This window comes from Pisolithus orientalis (genome assembly GCF_024613125.1).
Source record: "Pisolithus orientalis strain OTSU chromosome Unknown F5J12scaffold_23, whole genome shotgun sequence".
In the NCBI taxonomy this organism is placed as follows: Eukaryota; Fungi; Basidiomycota; class Agaricomycetes; order Boletales; family Pisolithaceae; genus Pisolithus; species Pisolithus orientalis.
In genome coordinates this window covers 272,757-298,410 of record NW_026260804.1, presented here as the reverse complement: position 1 = coordinate 298,410, position 25,654 = coordinate 272,757, and the positions used below count along the sequence as shown (strand labels likewise).

The window sequence follows — 25,654 nt, the reverse complement described above, 5'->3', positions numbered from 1 at the left end:
AAAAAACTTAGTAGCCAACCATCTATTATACACCATTATACATCATACCACATCATACTCCATGGAGTCCCAGTACAAATCAGATGCCTGGGATCAGACAGAAAGAGATGATGCTGATGGTGAGTGAGACATAGAACCATCAGATGTGGGGGGAAAGGGAGGAAGAAAGGTTTGAAATGGAAGAGTTGGAGATCCTTGGGTGCTGATGCCAGGAATGGAGGCAAGCAGGGAAGAAGAAGAAGGCTGCAGTTCTGCTATCCATATGGGAGGAGATGCAGCAATTGGACAGGAACAAGGAGTTGAGAGGGAGCAAAGTCCAGACCAAGTGCAAGGTATGCTCTAAAAGTTCTGATTCAGATGCTCACAATTCAAAGCACCCTTGTAGCTAATACAGGATTGGTTGAAAAAAGCCCCTCCATTCAAAGAAGCCCTGCATTACCCTTAGATCCAGTTACAAATACTCTGTGCAGGCAGTGGTCTACAAATTGTACCAAGAGCAAATACAGGAGAAGCTTGCAAAATTGAAAGTAGAAGAAGGTGATACCCATGGAAGCAAGCAGATCCAACAGTATCAGAATGCATTGACAGCTTTTATTCAGGATGACCTGATGGAGGAACAATTGGCTGCAGCTGAAGATATAGTGGAAAGGTGGAATGGGTGGGAAGGCCCCACGCCAGAGACAAAAGCAAGGTGCAATTGTATGAGGTCAACTTCCCAGTCTTCAATTTATCCTGGTTCCCAGGAATGCAGCCAAGTATGGGTACAAGTATGCCCAAAACTTTGTGATGGAGATGTGGAGGTATTGTGGAATGTGCATAGTGTGTATGGCTGGGTGGAAAAATGAGGAGGGAACTATACAGGCATGCATGTGAGTCCACCATATTCTCCTCTAGGCCTAGGTAAGACTCATGCAATGACAGTATGGACTTCAATAATGAAATCACAGATGGAATCCCCTTCAATGATGTCCACACACTGGAAGGAAGCTGGCAAGAGTACCTTGGGGAAACATTTGAGGAACCAGGAACACCACCTGAGCATGATGGTGAGTCAAGTCCTGAACATGCTTGGAAAAAGACAGTGGCCAAAGCAACAAGGACTGGCAAGGTTGACTCCATGAAATTGGTGAGCTTCCCACTGTAACTTGCATTTGCAGCAAACCCTGATCTGCACTCAGGGAATGAGTACACAACTGAACTACAGGACCACTCAGAATATGCAGATGAAGATGGATTGGAGAGCATTCCTTTCACTGACCACCCAACTGAGGAGGGGTCAACAAGCAGAAAAAAAGGTGGAAAGCTGAAATCCACCCTGAAGCGCACACACCAGGCAAGTTCAGTCATGTTGAATCAGCTGTTATGGCTAACAAGTTTGTGCTGTATATTAAGCAGGCTCTGTCAGGATCAAGTGAGCCAGACATGAATCAACATTGACCTGGGGCCAAATACTTGTCCAAGTCCAACCATAATGGATCTGTGACCACCAATGCAGCATCTGCAAATGTGAAACAGGGCATCCCTGGGAGCACCTGGAAGTCACCTCATGACAGAAAGGCCCCTGCAAGGCCAGATGCAGATGTTCCATCTCCTGATGCAAAGAGATTGTGCAAGCAAACAGGCAGCAATCAGAAGTGGAAGTAGTTGTCAAATCCCTCAAACAGTCAGAGCAGAAACCTTTTCTGGAACTCATGTACAGTCTATAGAGGGCTTAGCCTAGTGTGACACATTAGAATACAAGTGTATGGCATCTACAGTAGCTCATGACACCATGGTGGTTGTGAGAGGCATCTTTGATATCAGAGAGAGGGATAGTTAAGTGGGATGGTTGAGCAGGACGATTGAGTGGAGAGCTGAGCAGGACAGGTCTACATATTGGCCATGTGGAAGAAACTGGTAGCCATCTATGTAGGGAGATATTGCTGCTCATCTCCCATGTATTGCTGTTACCCAAAATTTGGCTCTGTCTGCCATTGTCCAACCTTGCTTCCCACAGTGTGAATGATATTCTTGCCATTGTTCCTACAAGTTTAAATCTTGATTGATCATCAACCTATCAGTGAACCCATCATCATTGAATATGTCCACTGAACAGTCCCACCAAGTTTGTTTCCATTGTCAAGGTGAGGTTGTCTTCATTGTTGGATCCAGCAACCTAAGCCATCCACAGCTAATGTAAGACCAATTGAGCCAAGGCAATCTAGTTCCCATGTGAAGCAGTCCAAAAATCTGGAGGAGATGCTAGTACAACTGTGTGAGTTGTGTGGAAGGGCAGATATGGCAGGGTCAAACATGGATATCATGGCTGGTGAGTGAACATGATTTCTCTCCAAGCTAAACAACAAATGTTCTTTCACTATAGATTCATGCAAAAGCTTGCTGGATCAGTTCCTGCAGGACAGGGAGCCAACTGCTCTGGCAGAGGGCAGAATCATGGCCAGTGAGTTGGCACAATTGCCCTTCAAGCTAACAAACAAACTAATTTTCTAGTAATAGATCCACACAACAACTTGATGAATCAGTTCCTGAATGAACAGGAACCAACTGCTCCCCCAGTGGATGGTATGAATGTGGATCTACTTGAGCAATTGCTGAATGTGTGGGAACCATCAGCACTGCCAGTCACACACAAGAAATTAAACAGGATGGATGGGTCTTCAACACCTGCACAAGACATTACTATGCAGGTCAATTTTCTGGCAGACTTGCAGAATGTGCAGGAACCATCTCCTCTGCCTGTCACCCATGAATCATCAAATCTGAGGGACTGATCTCCTTGACCTGATTCTCCAACTAACCTGCTTGCTCAATTGCAGGATATGAGGGAACCAATGCCTCCCCCACTCATTTCAAATGTATCTGTCAAATCTTTTGACTTGGCAGCAGATGAGGACCATGGCGCAAACCATTTGACTTTTGGCATGCCTGAACAATCAGAGATGAGGGATCTTTTCAAGGAAATATGCAATGGTGATCATTTATTTGGTTCTATTCATGTGATCAGTGATATCCATTGATTATGTAGGTGATCTTCCATCCACACAGCAATCCCTTCAAATGGAACAATGGGGATTGGCACCTGTTCCACAATGCAATCAAGGTATGGGCATGAGCTTAATCTGATACACCTTTGACATTGATAATTTTAGTCCTGCATGCCTTACATGCTGCAGTATCTCACTATCATGGAAACACCACTCCCAGTGACACACCATTCAATCCCACCCTTGATAGGCACCTTGTGCAGGCTGCAAATGCCATTGCAAGAGAATTGGGCACAGCTGCAAGGGACCAGTATGGTGCAGCCTCTCAGGGCCTTCAACTTGTCAATATGCTCAATTTGATGGAAGTTGTTCATTATCCATGTTCTGCCTTCGAAAATTGTCCCAAGCCATTCATTGCCAGCCAATCACACCCATCTTGCCAGTCTGTGGTAGAGATGGGTATCCTCTACTTGGCATGCCAGATCAAGGTGGCCTCTGTACATCTGAAGCAGACTGCTGATATCATGGGATGGCCTGCACATTGGTTTGCAAACCTAGCAATGGACTTGGTAGGTTTTACATCAATTTTTCACAATGTGGGACTGATACATAATTCCTTCAGAATCAGCTTAATAGCTTGATTCTGGTGATGGTGTTGCATGCCAGTTATACTCCTCCCCTCCCAGCATGCTACCATGTGTACCTCAGACACCAAGATGATGAGGTTAGCTTCTGTGATCAAATGCAGCTAATTCCCCTTAGCACATTTTGCATAATCAACAATATCAGTGCCATCATCCTGCATTGGACCCCACATGCAGCTGATCCCAATTCCAGCTTTGCATTCCCTTGGTGGCTATATCATTCTGAGGAATATGCAGCTGATTCCCAAAGATTGCAAGGCAAGGGATTGTTTTCCATGGCCTGGGATTTTTTCAAGGTATGCTGCTTATTCTTGTGACTGAAAATAGTTGATGATGGCCCAGGGCTTATGACCATTGCCTGAGGCACCAATCGCAGACTGTCTCAATGGCCATATCGAGGAGCAGGTAAACTACTGCATCAAAAATATTCAGAAATATGCTGATGTTGTCAATGGTCAGGGTCAATAAATTGACCATTTCTATGCTAGGTGGTGGGCATTGCATGGGTTGTTGGGCATGCCACTGTCACACACCAAAGGTGTTTGGTGAGGTGGACATGGATGTAGCTGATGAATGGAGGTGAAGACCATAGCCCTCATGCAAAGAAGGACAGCCAGCAATGATCCCCTATGCTCCTGTCACCCCACAGACCCCCAAAGCTTGACCCCTGTTGACATCTGACTCACCTTGTCCGCTTTTGGATGTACTATATCAGCATCAGATCAGCGCTGCCTCTCTGTCATCCCACTTTGGCCTAGAAGCGATCTCTTCAAGATATGACATGCACAGCCTCCCCCTAATGCAATTCCAGTGCACTTTCCCAGTTCCTGACATTACTTGACTCATACTTTGACATTCTGACTGTCTTTGACTCACCTATTGCCAATACTTACCAATCTTTTGACTTTGCTTACTGATTCTTCGCTTTTTGGCTTACTTATCCTTACCAATGCTTACCAATGCTTTCCAAGACGATTACCCATTGCTTACATTCCTTACTCATCAGTTACCAATCGCTTACCAAGTGTTTGCACCTTGTTTTCTATAGGCAATGCCCCTGTACTGTATATAAGTCACTGTACTTAGGTAGCAAAAAAAAAAAGAAGGCATCAGAGAGCCCCTCTTGCTCGCAATTTATCATCTCTCAGTAAATCATTCATCAGCTTTGATAGTTGAGACTTTATTAAGGGTCTAGCTATCATCTACTTCGCTTATCATCATCTATCATCCATATACTTTGCTCCAAGCCCTCCCTGAGCTCAGTACAGCTTAGGACATCAAATTAAGTCACCATCCATCCTTCTGTAGGCTGACAGCAGTCTACCCTATCACTTTCTATCACATTCTTGCTCCCTCTTCGTCAGGAGCACCCCCTACCCTCAGCACTCATCTTTGAGTGTTGTAGCTTGCAAACACCCTCCCAAAGAACAGGTTCTACCATCTAGGTACCACATAGGCACACCACCACTCACTTTCATTGTCTTTTGTGTTGGTTTTGGTTGGTTTTCACCACTGAACCTCACTTTGACTCACACCACTTCAATAATTTACATGTTTTTGACTGTGGAATTGGTTGAATATACATTGCTGTGAATGTTGATCATTTATGAGATACCACCCATTCACATGATGTCTGAACCCCCACCCATCTGCACAATGTCTGACAATCTGCCCATCTGCATGATGGCCTGAGTAGGTTTATGTTTTTTGCAGTTTATGATGCACACCCTTTAGCTCTGAGTACCCACCCAATCTATGATGTCGAAGCACCTGCCCATTTGCAAAATCTTGGCAACACCACCTGTCTGAAGTTCAAGAGCCAGCATATCCTAATAAAATACAAAATCCACATTGCCTACTAAATCTTACATTAAATTTTGCAGCTTCAAATCAACAGTTCTTCAGTTGCAACTGGTCTAGGTAGTAGGTCATCCATCTGCAGTGATCAACACATGGGAACATGCACCAACTGATGTACATTGGCATGCATGTAGTATGCCAGGCATGCTCTGTCACCATCTACAGCTCCCACCCCATGCTCCAATGCTGAACCTGAAAATGCAATGATCATCCCTGGGTTGTAGTGCAGCCACAGATTCAACATTGGAATGACAAAGTCCAAGGGCAGGTAGTTGCCTACCATTACCAGCATGTCATACCATGGATCCCATCCATTGATATCCCTGTGGTAACAAGTTGCCTGATTCACCATCATGGACATGCTGCTATATGTGGAGCTCCATATCAGCAGTATGGAGCTCATATCCAAATCTGCCCACTGTTCTGCCTGTTTGCCAAGGTGGATCAATGCTTCCCTGCCATGTGCATACATTTGCAGATGGATGACATGCAGGATTGCAGATAACAGGGCATTGGTGTCTTCACATAACACTGGAAATGGAATTGATATATCTGGAAGGGCACGAGGTCCACTGAATACCTCCTCTTGAAATCTGGCTTTCATGTATGATGCAATGCAGTCTGTTAGTTCCATTCACCATCCATGGCTTGCATAGTATTCATGCTTGGGGTGGATGAGGTCAGAGTTGTATAGTGGGCAAGCCACTTGCAGCTTGTTGGAAAATTATGGCATGTCAGGATGCTTGCCTCAATATTTTGCTGTGATCCAATCAATATGTTGTGATGCTATACATGCTATTGGTGTTGGGCCCATCTTATGTTGCAACAGGGGTGGATCTTACTAGATGGACCCATCCTTGTTTTATGGCAATATAAAAGATATTACTGAAGGGCCCATCCATATGTTATGACCATATAAAATAATACTGCTGAAGGGCCCATCCTTATGTTGTGACCACATAAATGATACTGCTGAAGGGCCCCTCCATATGTTGTGATGCTATAAATGATATTACTGATGGGCCCATCTTTATGTTGTGACAGGGGTGCATCTTACTAGACAGGGCCTGTCCTATGTGTTGTGACACTGTAAATGATATTACTGATGGGCCCATTCATTTATGTTGCAACAGGCATACATGTTGCTATTGACAGGGCCCATCCATGTGTTGTGACTGTGTCATTAATATTACTGATGGGCCCATCTTATGTTGAAACAGGGGCATATCTTACTAGACAGGCCTGTCCATCTGTTGCAACAATGTAATTGATAATACTGACTGGCCCTGTCTTTATGTTGTGACATGGGTGCATCTTACTAGACAGGCCCATCCATGTGTTGTGACCCTGTAAATGATATATATTGAAGGGCCCATCTTTATGTTGTGACAGGTACATCTTACTATGGATGGGCCTGCCCACATGTTGTGATGGTATAAATGATATTATGGAAGGGCCCATCCATATGTTGTGACACTATAAATGATATTACTGATGGGCCCATCTTTATGTTGTGACAGGGGTGCATCTTACTGGATGGGCCCATCTATGTGTTGTGACACTGTAAATGATATTACTGATGGGCCTGTCATTATGTTGTGACAGGGGTGCATCTTACTGGATGGGCCTATCTATGTGTTGTGATGCTGTAAATGATATTACTGATGGGCCTGTCTTTATGTTGCAACAGGCATACATGTTGCTATTGACAGGCCTGTCCTTATGTTGGGACAGGGGTGTATCTTACTAGACGGGCCTGTCTATGTGTTGTGATGCTGTCAATGATATTACTGATGGGCCCATCCTTATGTTGCAATAGGCATACATCTTGCTATGGATGGGCCCATCTATATGTTGTGAAAGGGGTATATTATCCCAAAGACAGGCCCTTCCATATGTTGCCAACTCTGTAATCTATCATAGAGGGGCCCCTCTTTATGTTGTGACCCTATAAAGCATACAACAGGCAGGCCTGTCCATATGTTGCAACCTTCTTCATGATACAATAGGTGGGCCCATCCTGATATTGTGACTGGGGCACACCCTACCATGGATGGGCCCATCCATGTCTTACAGTAGCTCAGCATACTTACTTGGTCACAGACCCATCTATATGTTGCAGCATCCTTACCCTCCACAGGCCCTCCCATATGTTGCTCTCACTATAGGCCCTCAGGCCTGTCCATGTGTCATGGTTAATCTATTTAGACAGGCCTGTGGCAGGGTCTATATAAGTGTTGGCATTTTGGCACACAGGCTACCTATATGTTGTGACTAAATGGACTACATGGGGTCGATCCAACTCACTCAATCAGTTCTGCATCAACTTCATCAATGAGTGACCACATCATTTTATCCAACAACATCCATTCAAATCCCACATCAATGAGTACCAATCAGAAGGTGTATCTAAGTACATCCCCCCCATTTCTTACTTCAACAACTCTGAATGCATCTGACTCTTTCAAAACAAACCTGGTGGTCTCATTCATATCATGGACAATCAAGCTTGCCAATCCCACAAGAAGATGGATCACACCATGGTCAAGGCCTTTGCTAAGCAATGGGGCAATCACTCTTCCTTCAAATTGGGAGGTGGTTTGGATAAGTCTGGTTTCTCACTGTTTACCATTTGCCATTTCAATGGCCCAGTGACATATTCCTCTGAGGCATTTTTAGAGTGCAACCTCAATGCTCTCAACCCTGATTTCATAGCCCTTCTTGCATCAGTGTGACTGCCAGTGCTGGCCTTGGGGATGGTGCTGAAGGGGTGGGGTCCATCAATCCCTTCATCAAAGGTCTCTTCTTGGGAAAAGCCATTGCCACACAGGCTCATCCCAAGAGCAAGGACATGATCATTGTGGCCCAACAACCTGTCAAACCTATGCATACCCCTTCCACCCACTGGAAGAATACTGTTCACTGCATGCCACACAGCAATGCTGCCACTGGCACAACTCCCCCCATCATCAAAGAAGAATGCAAGGACAAGGACATCACTACCTCACAGAACACAGGTACTCCATGTGTTGCAGGTGAATTCTGTGCTGCCCTCAATACACTCTTCAATATGTTGGGAGACATGCACAGTTGGTTTGTTTTCTGTATCAACCCAAATGACTCCCAACTCCCGAATCAGCTCAAGGGACAATCAGTCAAAGGGCAGGTACACAGCTCAGGGTTGGTCAAGGTTGCAAAGAGGAATGCATGTGTGTTTGAGGTCAGTATGACTCTGGACAAATTTTGTCAGAGGTACAGGTATCTGATGAGCAGGGTACAGCCCAATATTTCACCACTCCCAATACCCCAGAGGCATCTCCATCTTACTCTACATTATCCACCTCCCTGGCTTCCTCTGCACCCCCATCCCCACCTCATATTTCACTGCTCCCAATACCCCAGAGGCATCTCCATCTTACTCTACATTATCCACTTCCCCAGCTCCCTCCACACCTGCACTCACACTTGCTGGTGTTGAAGATCTATCCACAAGAATTATCTCCACCTCCTGCAGATCTTCCTTTCACAAACCACTTTCCATGTGCTTGAAGACTATCTATGCACAGCTGATGTTGAAGAACAGAAGTGCAACTGGATGCACAAAGCAGAAGTAGAAGCCAGTCTTATATTTCACAAGGACAGGGAGGGATTGGTGCCGAAGGATATGCTGCCAGGGGAAATCCTAGAGGGTGAGGCCACTGAAATTGTCAAGGAGCCATCTGCACAGAGAGAATCCCAGGTATTAATATGTCCCTCCCCATTTCCTTCTTCCACAGCTCATTCATTCATTTGGCAGAGGATCTTTAGTTCCCCACACTCCCTCTGTCCATAGTAGACCTGATCTATATGTGACATTGTTGCTCTCATTTTATATCTACACACTCCCCCACTCCCTACTGTATGGCAATGACAAGTAGAAGAAAACAAAATGCTCTCCAAACAAATATATTCATCTGAATACTATATACAATAATACAAATACATGGTGGTAGAGTTAAAAGCAATGGACGTGGCTGAACAGGCGCGGCAGCGAGGTGGTGAGGCTGCGACATCTGGGTGACACGGCTGAATGAATGTGGTGGTGAGGCCGCAGCACATAGGCATCACAGCTGAACAGACGCAGTGATGTGACGATGCGACCGTGAAAAATAAATGTGCAGATTTTACACCATATGTGCGTACTTCTCCGTGTACGCAAGAAGTACATGCCGCTCTGCTACCCGCATTGCGAACCACGTGCATGCTGGGCCAGCGGCCCCTTCCCCTTCCCTTCCCTCTCCTCCTGATCGTGATCGAAAGCGGACGACGGGGTGACGACGACGACGGTTGCCTCATACGGACCGTCGCGGGGAATGTGCCGACATGGCCAGCTTGCCGAGGGGCGTGACAGCATGACATCACCGGGGGCGTCTGCGACCGTTCGGGGCAAGTTCCCACGCCCGCCGGATGAGGCAGGTGCCCTTCACCGCCACTGCGAATTTCTCGTGCTAAGTAATCCGCCCAAGGCAGGCAGCCTTCATATTTTTACGACCTCCAGCATGTCCCACAACGCCGTCCTTCCCAATGCTCTCCAAACGCCCGGCATCGAGCGTCTGCGTAATAAACGTGTCGTCCTTGCGTCTGCCAGCCCACGGCGGAAAGAGATTTTGCGTACGCTCGTGCGTGCCCCTACACACCTCTCTACCATGTCCATCTAATCTAATACCAACATGACATTATCCCACACGAATAGGGCCTCGACCCAGAAGTTGCACCGTCCACATTCCCAGAGAACCTCCCGTTCTCTTCATTTGAGCAGATCCACGAGTATCCCGTCGCCACCGCGACACAGAAGGCGGTGGAGGTGTACAATCGGCTTGTGGTGCGTTGTTTTTCCCAAATCTTTTCCATTCAGTTTCGTGTTTGTTCCTCGTTCGTACCATCGTGATTATGCTTGCTCGGCCTTCCGGTCCCCATAGGATGGCATGGGTGAGTAGAGACTGATCTAGCGGTTGGTAGGAAGCGGACCCAGACGATCCGCCTGATCTCGTTATTGGAGGTACATCCCCTTCGTTGCTCTTCATCTACAATCCGTCGCCCAACCTAATCAACTACGTCTCCATTGCGCAGCGGATACCGTCGTCTTCACGCATGCCCTACCCGCGACGACGCTCGAGATGGAGACAGGTACGCGCCAAGAATTGCTAGAGAAACCGACCTCGAAGGTCGATAATCTGAGAATGTTGTTGGAGTTGAACGGCGGCGTGTGTGAGGTGGTTTCGGGTGTTTCGTTAGGTGCGTTTCTTCTGTTTCCTTTTTGTCTCCCAATCGTGTCTACGGTGTCAATTGTAATTTAAAAAATGCACATGACATGGGAGATGAGGAGCTGATTGTTGCGTCTGCGGGTAGTCTACCCGATTTTAACTGCTCCAGGCTACGCTGTTCGGTACGTGTGGCTGCTAGACGGTTTACTTGTTCGCCCACCGATTGCTGCGTGCACGGCACGCATATAGAGAATTCGACGAACGAAGTCTCGTCTACTTTGCAGATAACCCCCGCCATATACTCGAGGCTTACGTCGAGAACGGCGAAGGTGCAGATCGCGCAGGCGGCTTTGCTGTGCAGGTATGTTTCCCGTCTGTCTATTTTGTACTCCTTTCTGATCTAGTGCACGGTTTGGTTGATACCTGGGTTAACAGGGTCTAGGCGCACTTCTCATTCGCAAGATTGACGGTGATTACCATAACGTCGTAGGCTTTCCTGGGGCGGCATTCTTTAAGATGTTGGACATTTTAGTTGAGGAAGACGATGATTTCCTGACAATTTGAGACCACATTGTAAGGAAGTGTCTTACACGTGTGTACGTGCGATAGTCTTCGTGAACGTTTAACGGAGCTCGCTTCGGCGGGATATCAGTAGACTTAAACGGGGGTAGTTGTCTCCCTCTGCAGCTTTACCCAGCACTGTGGCGACGTGGGCTGAGAACATTCTACCACGATTAACAGATGTCACACAGAGCCGAATGGGCAGCAATAGTGGCGCTCAAGGTGGCGCTGGAAGTGCTCTGGAAATTGTTCTGGAATGGCATCTGCAACTGGCATTGGCCTTGTGGAGTTTGAAAAGTTATGTCTCCTCTATGACCACACATTCAGTGCTCTGCTCGCCTGCAAGCAATCTCAGGTCAGCCCATGGCATCTTCAAGTGAACAAGCCCATCAAGGAGGATCCAACAGACCCACCAGGAATTCAGGCTCTGGTTGTGGATTCGAGCAGTAGATCTACTCATGGTGGAACCAAGGGCAAGAACCTGGCTTCATCCAGCCAGTGGGCTGTCACCACTACTGGTGATGCATCTACTATAGAAGGTCTTCAGCCAAAGAACATCAACTGGGATGTTCCTTGTACTGATATACTCATCAACTGGTTGCTCACCCATCCCACAAACCAGAGAATCCTTTTTAGTGATAAGATCACAACCATCTCACCACCTTCACCTGATGAGGGGCCAGTGGGCCATAACAAGAAAGAAGTTCAAGCAATTATTGCCGAAGTCATATTCAAGAATGATCCCTACTACAAGGACATGTACATGGCAGGTGCACTGCTAAGTTCCAAGTTAGTGTAGGCAACTGCATCACTATGTCAGTCTCCTCTTCATATTTTATCTGTGATTTTTTAATGATCATTTAGGCTGAAGGGATCATATTCGCAAGTGCTGTGCATAGCTTTAAACAATCAAGGGAAGGCATTATGCCTGGTCATGCAAGCTACACAAATCTCCATCATAAGTTATCAATCAATCTAGTGGGATTACAGTCACTGATGTGTATGATTACAGAAGCTGTTCTCAACACTTTACCCTGGTACAACTGATCTGCATTTCATCTGGCAGGGCAACCCCTCCTTTGACTCTGACCCAATTAATTCTGAGCCAGACAAAAATCACGCTGAAGATTTTTTAGCCATTGTCCAAAATAAATCATCCAGTATGCAGAAGACTTCAGACTTGGGAGTGGGGTCACCTGCTGCTCCAGCAGATGAAGGTACCCCTTCGAATACTAGGACCAAGGGAATGTGTGGCAATCAAGATCTGGAGGATGGTGAAGTTGACAAGAGGATATCTCATGTTGGTGATCTAGTCATGAATGAGGGGGATGAATTTGCCGATAGTATCTTGATCTGGAAGGCACAGACCCTGGCTTTGGAGATGGAGAGGATGTTAACATGGACTCAGTGTCAGTTCATGGTGATCAGGTGCATTTCTATTGGGACATCACTAATGGATCATTGTTAATGAATCAGCAGTCATATCCTCTGCCATTGACTCCTGAAGTGTGGTCTCAATTTTCCCTCCCTCACAAGTCTCACACACCTTTCTCAGATAATCGCTCTGCATTCTGCCAATCACCATCATCCCCCCACTTCCACTGGAAGTGTCATTTCCTCTGCATCATCATCATCTAGCTCTTCCCACCAGGGGAAGGCTGTCGCGAGGACCCTGTGGTCCTCATCATCCAAGACAACATCAATGGAGGCAAGTTCTCTCCCAGTCACTTGCAACAAGTCTCAACTTCAAAGCCAGGTCATTGACTTGAGTCAAGAGGCCGAGTCAATACTAGCACCCTCGTCTTCTGGTAAGACTGCACAGTACCTGGCAAAAATGCAGTATATGCTGAAGGATTGGGAGCTCAAGTTGAGGAAGAAGCAGCTCAGGATGCAGTGGAAAGATGTGGAGGATAAGCATCAAAGGGAGCAGGAGCTCTGGAAGCTCAATATTGAGCTGAAGAATGCCAAAGAAAATGCCTTCATGAGGGAGGCTGAAACCCTTTGACCCAAGATTCAACTTGCAGAGCTCATGAAGAGTGGTGGCAGCTCTGGCTCAATGTCTTCCAACCCCACTGCTTAGGCCAGCCACCCTTCGCAATCATGTCCATTTCTTTTTTTAATCCATTGTCACATCTCAGCTCAGCTCATCATCTTCTCTGTTGTGCTTGTGTCTCAGTCCCAGTGCATCACACGATCATTAAGTACACACTCGCCCCATACTGTATTACTTCTCTGTCTCCCCCATACTCACCCCAACACTGTATCAAGATGCAATGTAGGGTACATTTCATTTGCAGAATGCATGTGGTATCATAAGTGACTTCTCCAAGGTCAGTCATAAAGTGCCTGGATCCTGTGAAGACCCTTTACGCACCCTCATCATCAATGGGTGGGACTTAGCTGATTCCTACAGCATCACTAGCTATGCTCCTTCAACTTTATATGGCAACCATTTTGGTCCATTTATACTAGGTACGTTTGCACCCCAGATATTGGAATAGCTCATTTAACAGCCTCATTCAAAATTGCTGACCTGGTGTTCCCACAGCCTCTCCTACCATGACCATGTCACCATCCTGTTGGCCCAACCCCTCCTCCATTGCCCACTGACTTGAGGGCTTGATGATGCCAACCATCTCCTCCTCAAAACAGATCACCATGTTATGCAAGATGATGCAACACATTACCCAGTAAACTGCAACCTTAACATCCCTCTTGTTCCAGATTTTCAAGCACAGCTTGTGGAGACTCCAAAATCAACCCTTCAAGGCAGCAAATGCATGCTCAACACAGATGCAGACCTTTCAATGTGATTAGCATGCATACCAGTATGAGGTAAGTATCACCTTAGAAAGATATTTGTTATATAAATTCTGATTGCAAGATAGCCACCCACCCTTGGGTTTTTTAAAGGAACAGCACACCATTCCTCTGTGGGATATGCACTATCTGCCCACATCCAGTGATCTTCAGGGATAAGGTCTCCCAGTCATGATGCAATGCAAGTACCTTGAAATGCCCATGCATCATGGACGCTTCCAGGGTGACCAAGCCCATAGTCAACCATGAGAAGGTTGTGCGGCATGATAACAAGCTATGAGCAGTAAGTATTCCATTTTGCATGCATTGGAATACACACCTGACAATTGAGTGAATACCTCGATTTTCTGTCATAGAAGCTCTCCCCAAATACTTGGGGCTTTTCGAAGAGTGGAATCAATGAGCTGTCTGCAGCAAAGACTCCATTTCTCCATGCTGGACATGTCCGCGACTCAGTGAAGGTACACACTCTTTCCATATTGGTGAAATTGATCACTGATCCCACACTAACCCCAGCCCACTGGGCCACATCCTCTGGTGATGCCACATTCCCATAATGCCCTGCATGGAAAAGGAAAGTTGCAAGTTGAATGGCAACTGGCAACTGACAATTTTCAGAGCTACTATGAAATATCAGGTGGCTACTTATTTGATCAAGGATGTGATTGAAAACTTCTGGCCATACATGAAGGCATCTAAGGAACAGATGAGGGTGATGGTTGGCAAAATGGTCGAGCAGGCCGAGCTGCAATGACCACATCAATGGTACAGTGGGTTTTTCAAGAACCTGTGCATGCTCTACTTCATCCTTCAGAGCCTCAATCACATTCAGGAGCTGTCCACACTGCCTATCCCTCTCAACTGTCAAGTCTGTATCATCAGAAGCACTGGAGTTGGAATCCATCAAGATCAGAGAGATTGGAGAGATTGGAGATGGTGGAGTAATGAAGAGGATGCTCTGAGATGAATTGGAATCCCTGTATGTTGCAGTTGAATTGCTATCATCACTACTATCAATTTCACGATGCACATTTTCCAGCCTGGCCATTGCTACCTGCAAGCTAGCTTCATCAAGTTGTCTGAGGAGATTTTTGCAGAGAGATTTGTGGGGCATTGTTCTTCAAGACTTAGCTATTTAATTATTTGATATACTGCTAAAACTACTGTAATTTATTTTGAGTCCGACAGGATGCCACACCGTTCGGCTTGTTGGAGTTGAAAATGTAGTGGCCAGAACATGTTTCCAGAGCCAGTGCCAGAACACAGACAGAGCGCTTCCAGAGCGCTTCCAGCGCCACCGTTGAGCGCCACTAATGTTTTCCTACCATGCAACGGCGCATAATAACATCATGTTTGCGCGAGCGTTTACTCTTCCAAAGAACCAATGCCAAGTGGCCCTTAGCAGGCGTGTCGACGTATGTCTCGTTCAATATGGAAGTTGGACGTTGTGACGAGTCGTCAACGCAAGTTTGAAAATTTAACTACAGCCGCGCCGCGTAGCTTCTTCTCATCGGTCTACTGGGAAAACTCTTCAGATAAATACGTGCGTGTTGATTTACAAACAGCCGACATCGACATGAGATCTCCACGCACAACGCAACGAAGTTATTTGTAAAGAGCTAGCGCAGGCCAAACACACCAGGTTCATCCAAACCCAAGTTGAAAAAGATTACCATTCTTGACACGTCGACGTGACGATGGGAGGCGGTCCTAGTTCCCTTCAGCGTCGAGCAACGTCCAAGACGGGCTCACTGCAAACAGACATGGAGGCAGTTACCTTGGCGAAAGTCGGTTTCCTTCAGAGTCCGAAATAGGAGGCAAGGTGTACTAGAAGACTCCGAGTCTGGAACAAGCGAAGAAACTTTGACACAATCTCGATACTGGAACGCAGACAGGTGGTGTATGCTGTGATTAATTTCGGGGGTTGAGCTTGACCGTTCGCCCAGTATGCCAAAGTGTCGAATCTACGGGTGGACAAGGTGGGACCCTTGAACAAAACGCCTTCCACCCCCACGACACTTGTCTGAGCGGAGACGTGAGTGGATGTCTGTTAACGCAGCCATTTAGGGAGCAGAGGGATATTTTCCCATTCCTTCGTTGGCACCTCGTGTAAATGCCCGTAAGTCCGATGGCCACGTCGCCACGACGGCTGGCACAGGACTCACAATTAAACCCTGGTAATGTTTCACGTGCAATCATCGTTGTATAAAGGCACGTGGCCCCTCTTCTACGATACGTTCAACCGGTTAGTTGGTGTGGTGGCGATGGTATAAAGCAAGTCCGCAACATGGGCTAGGACCTTTCTACCACGATTAGCGGACGCGACGCAGGCTGTCTTGAATGGTAGCAATACTTTTCTACCTCGGTTTTACATAAAGCCATGCGACCAAGCATAGTAACACTATGCCTGCGCAAGTCTTCACTCGTCCAAAGAGGAAACTAAGGCCATGTGGCCAGTCGACGTACGTTCAATGTTTGAATTTCAATCATAGGCCCGCCACGTAGCTCGTTCCCATCGGTTCACTGGGAAAACTCCCTACAGATAAATAGCCGCATGTTGACTTGCGGGACAACCTTACACCGACATCGGGTCTTAACACGCACCGCAATGAGGTTCTCAGTTATCTTCACCTTGGCAACAGCAGCAGCCTCAGTTTCTGCTGCGCCTGGCACCAAACGTTTGTCTTTGCGATTCTGAATGCCAAGCAGGAATTGACGACCGTCTTTTCCAGTTACTCCTCGTACCTACAAATACGTGTGCTGTGCATACCTCGATTCTCCCTCCAATCCCATTATCCAGAACTTGATGGATATATACGACATTAGTGCAGCCAACGATGACATCCTTGGGTTCGGGTGCCGCAAGCTCATGAAGGGGGGTACATGGTCAGTCTTTTTCTCTGCGGAAATAGCAATATTATGTACACCCTCCATTACAGTTCATCTTCCACGAAACTGGGATGGTGCGACTTGGATTCTTATTTTAGACCTCACATTTATACGTCGTGCGAGATCGCATGGTAAGTGCGTTGTCACTCCCTTCTCGACTTTATGTCTAATCCTTCAAGAATGAGACGATGGACCTGGATTCAGGGAAGAGTAGACTAGCCGGAGAGTTCTTCAATTTTGGATGGGTCCAGTGGATGGCCGCGATGACATCCTGAAATGTATTGGCTGGCTCATGAAAGCCAGCACAATTTACCCCCGTACTACATAGATAAACGTTGATTGATGGTATAGAAGTATAAAATACATACAAACGTCGTCTAAAGTCCAGTCGCTACAGGTTTCACAGTTTACGGATCAAAAGATTTCCGGACCTACTATCTGTGGAATCAACGAAGAGCCAATTCAGAACTGCAGCGAGTCTGATACCGCCCTGCGTTAATAACTTCTCTACAATCCACTCATCTCTAATACGTCCGGCGTATTCGGGGGTATCAAGTTCAAGGTAGGGGTTCTTCCGTCGTGTGAACGACCCGAGGTCGTCCACGCCAACGACGGATATTTCCTCACTAACGTGACTGGTATACGAAATGCGGTTGTACAAAGGCTGATCGAGCTCTGTGGGCCAAACGATTTCACAGTTGAGAGCATGAATAGGCTGGGCCCAATGGTAAGGGCACAATATTTCGTCGTCTACATCAAGTCCGCCGTCCTTGGATTTGCTGCCAAACAACCAGAGTAAGACACGCTGCCACCTGGGCAACGGTAAGACGTGGAGCCTGTCCGTGGTGGGACACGTCAGCCAGGAAGAAAGTTCATGTTCGTATTTCCCGAGGATTCCTTCCCAGACGAGGCGCCGTATATAAGGGTCGTAGATAGTGCCCCGGAGGTTATTTTCTACGTCCGGCAACGGAAGAGGACGCGTGTAGTTCCTGTGAAGGGTGCGAAGCTGTTGTGCGATAAGGAGAGTGTCCCATAGAGAGTGAAGATCTAAGGAATAGAGTATTGGGACAAAATACGGGAAGAAGAAGAACACAGTGTCTTACTTGTTACACGACCGTCGAAGGAGACCTTATCGCCGTTGCCGCCGCGGTCCCGACCAGTGAGATGAAGTGGCTGATGCATATCGCCCAAGAAATGGATGAGGAATTTAAGCGCGTCTTGCACATACTCGTCGACGTCTGCAGTCGCGAACGTCACCTTGATAATCTTGAAGGACCGTAGTGACGTTGCGAATACCGCTGAGCACGTTGATGTGGGACCGGCCTTCCCAGCCACCTGAGCCGGGGAATGCGCACGAGGTAGAAGGGTAGTCGTCTTTTGCGCCGATGTAGTGGAGCGGACCCGTCCACCTATACCTTGGTTCCCGTCGGGCCTGATCTGCCCAAGCGGCGACAGTGGCGAGGTGACAAGAACCGTCGTAGTTGGACGCGTCACTCTCGAGGATCGCACACAACTTTGGGAGGACAGATGAGTGGAGGTGCATTTGCGCGACGGTAGCGACTACTTCATGACCTGGCGGGCAACGCGTCAGGACTTGGGAGGGTGCGAGCAAACTGGATGACGTACCGACGACACCCCACGACAGCGCCTGGGGAATCAAGGCTGCGACAGTAAATACAGATGAAGATAAAGTTGAAATGCGCATGGTGGTGGTTCGAATTCACCTGTGGGTTGTCGCAGGGACACCTTTTATTGTAAGTCCCCCCTGGAGGAACCCAAATTGGTGCAGTCGAGTCGAAACAACGTATGAGCACAGCCACAAGACCATGGCCTTCCGTTTTCACTTCGGCGATTCAGACGCGCAGACGGACGCACCGATAGCATGGGAAGCCGAAACAGCGCGCAAGCCATTCTCAGAGGTGTCCCTTGACAGCGTGGTACGCTCATGGTTCTACTGCACCCCCTTGTGATTCCAATGGCCAACAACTTCAGCTGGAAACCATGCCCCCCAAAATATCACATTCACCTCTTACAGTACCATTATCGAACGGGTCTGTCCTGACTATCCCACGTCGTGACCTATTCGACGCCCGTTTCCAGTTAATCTCTCAGCGCACAGGGAACGTAGAAGGCCCTGAGTCAGCTGAGCTCATGTCAGCCCTCCAGTTCCTGGACAATCCATCCGACCTCGTACCCCTTGTTTATGAAGGTGGTCTTAAAACATGGGAGTGCAGTGTGGACCTCGCCACCTACCTGAGTGGTATAGATTATGGTGCCAGGAGTACCAAGACGAGAATATTGGAAGTATGGCCCCTTATCGATGCCCGATTCGCCACTCAAGTCACTGAACGTGGAATGTAGATAGGCTGTGGGACGGCCATCCCAACGTTGTATATCCTTCACAGCATCTTCTCCTCTCCCCCTTCCAAGGAACGTGAGATTCACATCCACTTACAAGATTATAACGCATCGGTTCTCCAGCTCATCACGATACCAAACATAATTCTTACGTGGTGTGGGCACATTTATTCTTACTACAATTAGAGTGATTTCAACCCCCAGCTTAGATCATTCTTCAGCTGTTCGGACGTTCCGAAGTGGTGGATTAGAGGATCATGCAGAGTCCGCTTTGAACGTCACGCCCCAACTTTTGGACACTTTCAGGAAATCCCTAGAAACGTACCGGGTCCACATACGCCTGTTCTCCGGCTCCTGGGAGAGCTTTGACTTTGGGATTACTGGAGGATACGACTTGGTCCTGACGTCTGAAACAATTTATCGTCTAGATAGTCTACCCAGTCTAATCCACCTGATGCAACGTGCTTGTCACTTGGACGACGATTCAGGGCAATACCTCTGTCTGGTGGCCGCCAAGGCTGTATACTTCGGCGTCGGGGGTGGGGTGGCAGAATTTACACAATGCATAGAAGCAACGAATCAAGGGGCACGAGTTGAAACAGTATTGGAGAAAAAGTCTGGCGTAAATAGAAAAGTAATGAGTGTACAATGGTTGTAACTCAGAGCAAATGAATCTACTTCTGTAAAAATTGCTGCTCGCTTGTTGCACTGCTAAGAAAAAGATCAAAAAATGTGGACAAATCCGGACTCGAACCGGAGACCCCCCGCAATCAGCTCAATGCTAAGCGGATGTGATAACCAGCTACACCATATGCCCGACGAAAGAATCCTTCCCATGGAAAGAAATAAACCGATTCAGCTGCAAACTCGCCAACCAACCACCACGCAGACATCACTTCTATCATGATTGATGACTAGTACTGTGTACATATATATCACCGCGGATGACAAGACACCCGACCGGTAAGTCCCACTAACAGCTAAAAGTTGCAGCCTCGGGCGCGTCGAAGAGCCCATGAATGACCTAAGGATCGTCAGCATTATTTCCAAGAGGCGGCAGAATTATCAATGATCAGAAAAGCCAATATTTTCATGTTCCTCGCGACGCGACCCTTGGAAGAATCGACGCAACTACCTCAAAACGAGGTAGAAACGTCAGAGTTCCCACAGCAGCAAGAACCGACCCTACCAAAGGCGCAGCACACAAGTAAACTCAAAGAATGGATGAACTTATAGTTTCATCACCACGGAGGTAACAATGAACAGTGCTATGAAACTTACCATTGGGTACGAATTAATTGTCGTTAGCCTCCGATAATAAGCCTGCGGACGAGTAACAGTTAGTACACGTTCACGAAATGGGGATAGAAAAGTCAGAATAAAAAGTTTGGTATAGAGTTGTCCACAAGAGATCGTCTCTCTTTCGGAAGCAGAACTGATTCAAGAACTCGTCATACTGATGAAAGGGAAGCTTTGCCCTGTACACCATTGCAAAACCAGAAAAGAGTGACTCACTTGCAGAGGAGGGCGAAGTAGCTGTTCACTATGAAATGGGACGATGCTCATATACGATTTGATTGAAGCTCAGCCACAAGCTGAGTTTGAAAAAGAAAAGAAAAAGAGCATAAACTTTATTTTGATACCAGGCTAATAAGTTGACTCCGTACAGCCATTACTCAGTCTTTCATCTGTCCTGTGGTACTGCAGAAGATTTACTACGAGGTGAGCGTTCTATCCCATTACTTTCCTCAGTCTTTCCATGATGATATTTTCCCAAACGAGTTGGTGACGGTTTCCAGTGATCCTTTACTCGTAACATGCATCACCAACTGACTTTCTGTGATCGTTCGTTTCTCCATCAACTTACGTACAACTCTTCCAGGTCATCGACAAGGTGCGCATTCGGGTTACAGTTTGCAACTCTGAGGTGAGTGCTGGCTTCAACTCTTTTCCAAGGATGTCTATATATACAAGCATATGTCCGATTTTCATGAAGGACACATTTCTACCTGAGCCTATTTTCTCTTGATATTGAACCATTTTGCTCATTGTTTGGTAGGGGAATCGGCGAGCTTGCGAACAGTTTGCGAGCCCGGTAACGACGGCATCGAGACAGGGCCGCTCATTACTTACACATAGTGTACAGACAATCGTAACTTGATCCGCTGTTAATTAAATATCTTTCCACTGCACACACCTCCATGCAGGCCAAAAAGCTTGAAAGTAAAGAATACACTGTAAGGGTATGCCCGGTAGACGTACGTTAGCCAGTTCGTTGGCTAAGTCCCTTCGTTTCTACTCCCGTATTGGTTTGAAAGTTCGGAATCTTTCCCATCCAGTGCTTCCTGGATCATGGAAATAGTACTTTCCAAGCTCCTCCTTCTCGTTGACGGACTCGTCATTGTTGTACCGAGACTCGCTTGGCGGCCGTGTCTGCCACGGAATGGCATACGCGACGGTGATATTTGTGAACCCGTTGAGGACGGACCAGTGAGGCTGGACAGACTTCCTGATGAAGGTAAAGAGATAGATGAGTGGGATGGGTCGATTGTCCCTTCGGTTGTATTCTCTTCGACTGTCTCGGAGGCGGACATGCTTTGTGCTTGTGCGAGGTATGCCTTAGCTTCTTCGGCGTCGAACAGTTCGGGTGGCAACCGTTCGTTTTCGATGTCAGATTTCCGTCTTCAAGTATGTCAGCCTAACGCAAGTCCTTTGGCGTAAGACAACGTACGCGTCCTCAAATCCTGTGATAGCTTCTTTGATGCCTTCCGTACCCAGTGCGAGGGTTCCGAAGGGCAATTTTCCGGAACCAGAAATACTCTTCAACTCGGAAACCTTCTCGGATTCCTCGCTGTTGGCGTTTCTATGTTAACCACGAGCCAGCAATGTCGAGGGTAAGCAACTTACCGCAGAAGCGCAAATACCCGTGCCATCCGTCCAACAGCAAGGATCTTATTCTTGATGACTTTCCTCCGCTCGACAGTGTCGTCCACTGGGGCCACGGGTGACGGTAGACTTTCTTCATCGGATTCTTCGAGTTCCTCCTTGGAACAGGTGTTCAGGACAGCAACCAGCATGTCGGTGACTGACAACATTCTTTAGTACGTAGGCTACAAAAAGCCGTTTATTACGTACTTTTTTCGCCTACGAAAGGCAAGCTCCATGTAAAGACGTCCATGAAATTTGGCAACCAATAAGGATGAGGCGTGCAGTTGAACTGACGAATGTTCATGACATTGCTCTCGTACTTCAAAACAGCTGCCTTGTTGTTATACACATCCAGGTAATTTGGAGCAGAGAAAATCGTTATGACCGAAGGGAAACCAGTAGTTTTGGTCTTGCGGTACATGCGGTATCTAGATAGAGTTATGAGCGACGAATACCAGATGCTATACAATACAAACCCTGCATCCTGAGCCTCGTGAGCACGGATAATGGACAACAAGTTATTGCGCTCCAAGAATTGACATGCAGCTTGATATCTATACACCACACAAACTTAGTGCCAGTTATCTCCGGGTGAACTACGGTGGCCCACGTGAAGAAGTAAGAGCAACCCCTGACGTGGTTGTGAAGGAAGCTCTCGTTTGTCTTCTCTTGCCCAAAGTCCTCGACGGGATCTGACCATAAGATGTCACACATGAGCCCGTTAGTAGGTGGCTCGCGGAAACGGTCAATCTGAAAAATATGAGCATGCAAAGAGAGCATCGCGGAGCACGCATACCGCCCGTATGTCGTCAAGGGTGTTTAGTTCAGGGGAGAGGCCGCCGTGTATGCACAGAAACTGCTTATTCATGATCGCAGCAAGAGGAAGGGCGCAAAAAGACTCCATGCACGCTTCATAGACACGTTCGCTGTACTTATGTTTGCCTGTTGACACACCGAGTGAGTCCATAGGGAAAGCAACGATAATATACAAAGCATCGCACACTCAAGCTTGAAGGTAAAGTAATCGGTCAGATGCCGACACTCATGGTTGCCGCGCAGGAGAAAGAGGGTATCGGGGTACCATATTTTTAGTGACCAGAGATACAAGACACACTGGGAAAAAAAAGTCAATTCCGCGCAGAGAGATCGACGAGCGGAGACTTGCCTCAATGCTGAAGTACCCTCGGTCAACATAGTCCCCCAGGAAAAGATATCTTGTATCGGCAGGAGGACCTCCGACTTCGAATAATTTCATGAGATCATACTACACCCCAGTATTGTTCAGCATACCAAGAAAAGGAGAGGTTCACACATACATATTGTCCATGGACGTCGCCACAGACTGGATCGCATAGATGGGGTTAGTCCAACCACGTCGTATCCACTCGTGCTACTGACCTGTGATTGGGGCATCTACGTGCAGCACATTTGGCTCGACGCGCAATAACGCCGTCGCCTTCTCAATGATCCACAGCGCCTGATCGTCGCTCAGACGACCCTCCCGGTAGAAATGGTTTTTGAGGTACGCAATATCTGGTTTGCTGGGATCTTGTCGCGAAAAGAATTGGGCACTGGTGGGCATCAACATCGCCGGAGCTTGGACCTGGGCGACCCTGTGTTAGCCATCCTACAAGCAGTGAGGATTGAGAGCATAGGCATACATCTTTAACGACACGTTCTTGGGTACTGACTGTGCTTCCATCTTCTAGGACGTGCTGCGAAAAATCGATGGTTGAAGGTCGCCGCCTGTGCTGAATCTGCTCGATCGCCCTGTCGACTCGAGCCTGGGGGATATGCACCATGATCGAAAGAATCTAAGTGAGACAGGAAACGCGAACAGCGACGACTAGGGCACGCGGGATGGGGGCGATGGATAAAGATGAGTTTCAGGCTTTTTGTATGTAATTTGGCGACGAGTCGATCCAGGGCTTGCTGGTAAGGTTAAGGGCCAGCGTCCAAAGATAGCAAGTACTAGCGCACAACAATACGAATGGAATAAAAGTTTCTATGGACAGTAGCGTACAGCGGTCTCGGGACTACGAAGTAAAATATGCTTGCAAAACGTGACTCGCGACATTGAAGCCGAGAAGAGAGACCACATAGCTCGCAAACAGCGGCAGCAGCGGCGAGAGCAGAATCTCAGCACGTATCAGGAATGGTAAAGCTAGAGTTAACATCCGTTACCAGCGAATGGGCGACAGGCGTGGAGTGCAACTCACCACTAAGTCCGAGATAAACACCGTAGATGTACTGGGCGAATCTGAAAGAAGGGATGAGGATGCGCATGAACGCGAATTACATAGTACGGAAACGTACCCTGCGAGATACAATGTGTTACCGACTAGCAGGCATACCCATCTATCCCTCAGAATGACGGGTAGCAGAAGCAGTTGTGCCACGTAAAGAGTCAGAAAGAGTGGAAAGAATGCGTTGGTGTGGACATCAAACGTGTAAGCCCATTCCACAGACATGTCCGTTGGGGACGAATGAGAGGTCGGGGACAAAAGCACTCTGTTTGCAAACAACCTGGGAAATCAACCCATCGTGAGCGCAGCACTTCCAATAGACGTTCACATCCTCACCGTATCACGGTTGCCATTACCACACCAACAAGAAGAAAGTCTCGTAAGATCATAATAAAGCCTAGCTTTACGGCGTCAAAGACGGTGTAAGAATACGCCGTGGACCACGCCAGCGCAACGACTAGGGACCAGGGTTGTAAACGATCACGCAGGTCATCCATATACCCTTACCAAACAGACATCCAAAAAGGAGGACCAATATCGCAGGGTCGTCCCGAGCCCAGGTATTTTTCGTCTCTGCAGAGAGTATTTGTTACTTTGAACCAGTAATTTTGCGGTAACGATGCACGCTCACGCTTGTGGTAGTATACATTGCGGTAGCTATTGCACTGTCAATTGCAATGGTCGACTAATAGGTAGCCATCGACGGCTTACACTCTCTTCGGTGCGAGGCATAGGTAAGACAGCTGCCACAGAGCGAGTTCGAAGTCCTAACGAGGACGCTAAGTTCCCGCGATAGACTCGATGGGATTTCTCCTACCATTTGCTGGAATCTATGTAGTCTCCGGAATATCAAAGGGACACGACTCGAGACTGGGGTTGAGGCCATGCTATGATTAGGATAAGAAGGCGAGGTTAGGGGAAGGACCGGCATGTCTGCATTGATTCTTGGACGTCGAAAAAGAGTGCGTGGGCTGGACACTTTGGACAGATGGACGCTGATGCCTGGTAATTTAGTAGTGTACCATAAGGACGACAGTCTGAGGAGAGATCGGAGTTCAAAATTTAGGTCGGCGCACCTTCGGCCTCACTTCACGTCAAAAACTCCCCCTCGGCGACACCTT

General features: G+C 47.4%; 7 protein-coding genes and 1 non-coding gene across 8 annotated transcripts; 4 read left to right on the top strand and 4 right to left on the bottom strand.

Moving 5' to 3' along the window:
- Window positions 1-8,525: 8,525 nt before the first annotated feature.
- Window positions 8,526-8,744, top strand: F5J12DRAFT_703249 (uncharacterized protein; the record flags this gene model as incomplete). The annotated part of the gene is made up of 1 exon (XM_051740530.1): window positions 8,526-8,744. A coding segment is annotated over one exon (219 nt), but the record flags the coding sequence as incomplete, so codon positions are not given.
- A 1,252-nt stretch (window positions 8,745-9,996) lies between these two features.
- On the top strand, window positions 9,997-11,303 carry F5J12DRAFT_843332 (Maf Ham1). Its single transcript, XM_051746206.1, has 7 exons — window positions 9,997-10,146; window positions 10,221-10,349; window positions 10,487-10,526; window positions 10,598-10,762; window positions 10,877-10,913; window positions 10,981-11,092; window positions 11,167-11,303. Exons 1-7 carry the CDS (start codon window positions 10,027-10,029, stop codon window positions 11,293-11,295), a joined length of 732 nt encoding a protein of 243 aa, XP_051598295.1. The 5' UTR covers window positions 9,997-10,026; the 3' UTR covers window positions 11,296-11,303.
- Window positions 11,304-16,489: 5,186 nt separating this feature from the next.
- Window positions 16,490-17,291, top strand: F5J12DRAFT_238884 (uncharacterized protein). The gene is made up of 4 exons (XM_051738538.1): window positions 16,490-16,790; window positions 16,845-16,998; window positions 17,052-17,132; window positions 17,181-17,291. Coding segments are annotated over exons 1-4 (360 nt in total). The 5' UTR covers window positions 16,490-16,666; the 3' UTR covers window positions 17,182-17,291.
- Window positions 17,292-17,401: 110 nt separating this feature from the next.
- On the bottom strand, window positions 17,402-18,706 carry F5J12DRAFT_906467 (phospholipase C/P1 nuclease domain-containing protein; the record flags this gene model as incomplete). Its single annotated transcript, XM_051748789.1, is given in 4 exon segments — window positions 17,402-18,048; window positions 18,105-18,258; window positions 18,278-18,594; window positions 18,628-18,706. 4 exon segments carry the CDS (start codon window positions 18,704-18,706, stop codon window positions 17,402-17,404), a joined length of 1,197 nt encoding a protein of 398 aa, XP_051598293.1.
- A 115-nt stretch (window positions 18,707-18,821) lies between these two features.
- On the top strand, window positions 18,822-20,048 carry F5J12DRAFT_843307 (uncharacterized protein). The gene is made up of 4 exons (XM_051746205.1): window positions 18,822-18,938; window positions 18,994-19,305; window positions 19,363-19,516; window positions 19,569-20,048. Exons 1-4 carry the CDS (start codon window positions 18,828-18,830, stop codon window positions 20,015-20,017), a joined length of 1,026 nt encoding a protein of 341 aa, XP_051598292.1. The 5' UTR covers window positions 18,822-18,827; the 3' UTR covers window positions 20,018-20,048.
- A 44-nt stretch (window positions 20,049-20,092) lies between these two features.
- F5J12DRAFT_t144 lies at window positions 20,093-20,176 on the bottom strand. Its single transcript has one exon. It is a non-coding gene; the product is annotated as a tRNA-Ala (tRNA).
- A 1,347-nt stretch (window positions 20,177-21,523) lies between these two features.
- Window positions 21,524-24,262, bottom strand: F5J12DRAFT_238747 (Metallo-dependent phosphatase-like protein). The gene is made up of 12 exons (XM_051738537.1): window positions 23,949-24,262; window positions 23,686-23,890; window positions 23,604-23,629; window positions 23,453-23,551; window positions 23,289-23,400; window positions 23,084-23,229; window positions 22,898-23,037; window positions 22,764-22,841; window positions 22,495-22,715; window positions 22,267-22,444; window positions 22,091-22,210; window positions 21,524-22,041 (listed from the first exon to the last, which is right to left on the bottom strand). The coding sequence occupies exons 1-12, from the start codon at window positions 24,087-24,089 to the stop codon at window positions 21,639-21,641; spliced, it is 1,869 nt and encodes a 622-aa protein (XP_051598291.1). The 5' UTR covers window positions 24,090-24,262; the 3' UTR covers window positions 21,524-21,638.
- Window positions 24,234-25,539, bottom strand: F5J12DRAFT_843281 (UNC-50). Its single transcript, XM_051746204.1, has 8 exons — window positions 25,351-25,539; window positions 25,245-25,300; window positions 25,165-25,190; window positions 25,041-25,106; window positions 24,870-24,990; window positions 24,604-24,813; window positions 24,507-24,547; window positions 24,234-24,451 (listed from the first exon to the last, which is right to left on the bottom strand). Exons 1-8 carry the CDS (start codon window positions 25,462-25,464, stop codon window positions 24,324-24,326), a joined length of 762 nt encoding a protein of 253 aa, XP_051598290.1. The 5' UTR covers window positions 25,465-25,539; the 3' UTR covers window positions 24,234-24,323.
- Window positions 25,540-25,654: the final 115 nt, after the last annotated feature.

Excerpts from the sequence above, each read along its gene's own strand:
- F5J12DRAFT_843307 (XM_051746205.1), top strand. The coding sequence starts at position 18,828 with ATGGCCTTCCGTTTTCACTTCGGCGATTCAGACGCGCAGACGGACGCA. Across the intron at positions 19,306-19,362 it reads CCAAGACGAGAATATTGGAA|ATAGGCTGTGGGACGGCCAT; the intron begins GTATGGCCCCTT and ends CGTGGAATGTAG. Across the intron at positions 19,517-19,568 it reads AAACATAATTCTTACGTGGT|ATCATTCTTCAGCTGTTCGG; the intron begins GTGGGCACATTT and ends CCCCCAGCTTAG.
- F5J12DRAFT_238747 (XM_051738537.1), bottom strand. The coding sequence starts at position 24,089 with ATGGTGCATATCCCCCAGGCTCGAGTCGACAGGGCGATCGAGCAGATT. Across the intron at positions 23,038-23,083 it reads CCCTTGACGACATACGGGCG|ATTGACCGTTTCCGCGAGCC; the intron begins GTATGCGTGCTC and ends CATATTTTTCAG. Across the intron at positions 22,445-22,494 it reads GCCTTTCGTAGGCGAAAAAA|TCACCGACATGCTGGTTGCT; the intron begins GTACGTAATAAA and ends GAATGTTGTCAG.
- F5J12DRAFT_843281 (XM_051746204.1), bottom strand. The coding sequence starts at position 25,464 with ATGCCGGTCCTTCCCCTAACCTCGCCTTCTTATCCTAATCATAGCATG. Across the intron at positions 25,191-25,244 it reads TGCCTCGCACCGAAGAGAGT|CTACCGCAATGTATACTACC; the intron begins GTAAGCCGTCGA and ends ACAGTGCAATAG. Across the intron at positions 25,107-25,164 it reads CAATGTATACTACCACAAGC|AGACGAAAAATACCTGGGCT; the intron begins GTGAGCGTGCAT and ends TACTCTCTGCAG.
- F5J12DRAFT_238884 (XM_051738538.1), top strand. The coding sequence starts at position 16,667 with ATGTTGACTTGCGGGACAACCTTACACCGACATCGGGTCTTAACACGC. Across the intron at positions 16,791-16,844 it reads TGCTGCGCCTGGCACCAAAC|TTACTCCTCGTACCTACAAA; the intron begins GTTTGTCTTTGC and ends CGTCTTTTCCAG. Across the intron at positions 16,999-17,051 it reads CTCATGAAGGGGGGTACATG|TTCATCTTCCACGAAACTGG; the intron begins GTCAGTCTTTTT and ends CCTCCATTACAG.
- F5J12DRAFT_843332 (XM_051746206.1), top strand. The coding sequence starts at position 10,027 with ATGTCCCACAACGCCGTCCTTCCCAATGCTCTCCAAACGCCCGGCATC. Across the intron at positions 10,527-10,597 it reads GCCTGATCTCGTTATTGGAG|CGGATACCGTCGTCTTCACG; the intron begins GTACATCCCCTT and ends TCCATTGCGCAG. Across the intron at positions 10,763-10,876 it reads GGTTTCGGGTGTTTCGTTAG|TCTACCCGATTTTAACTGCT; the intron begins GTGCGTTTCTTC and ends GTCTGCGGGTAG.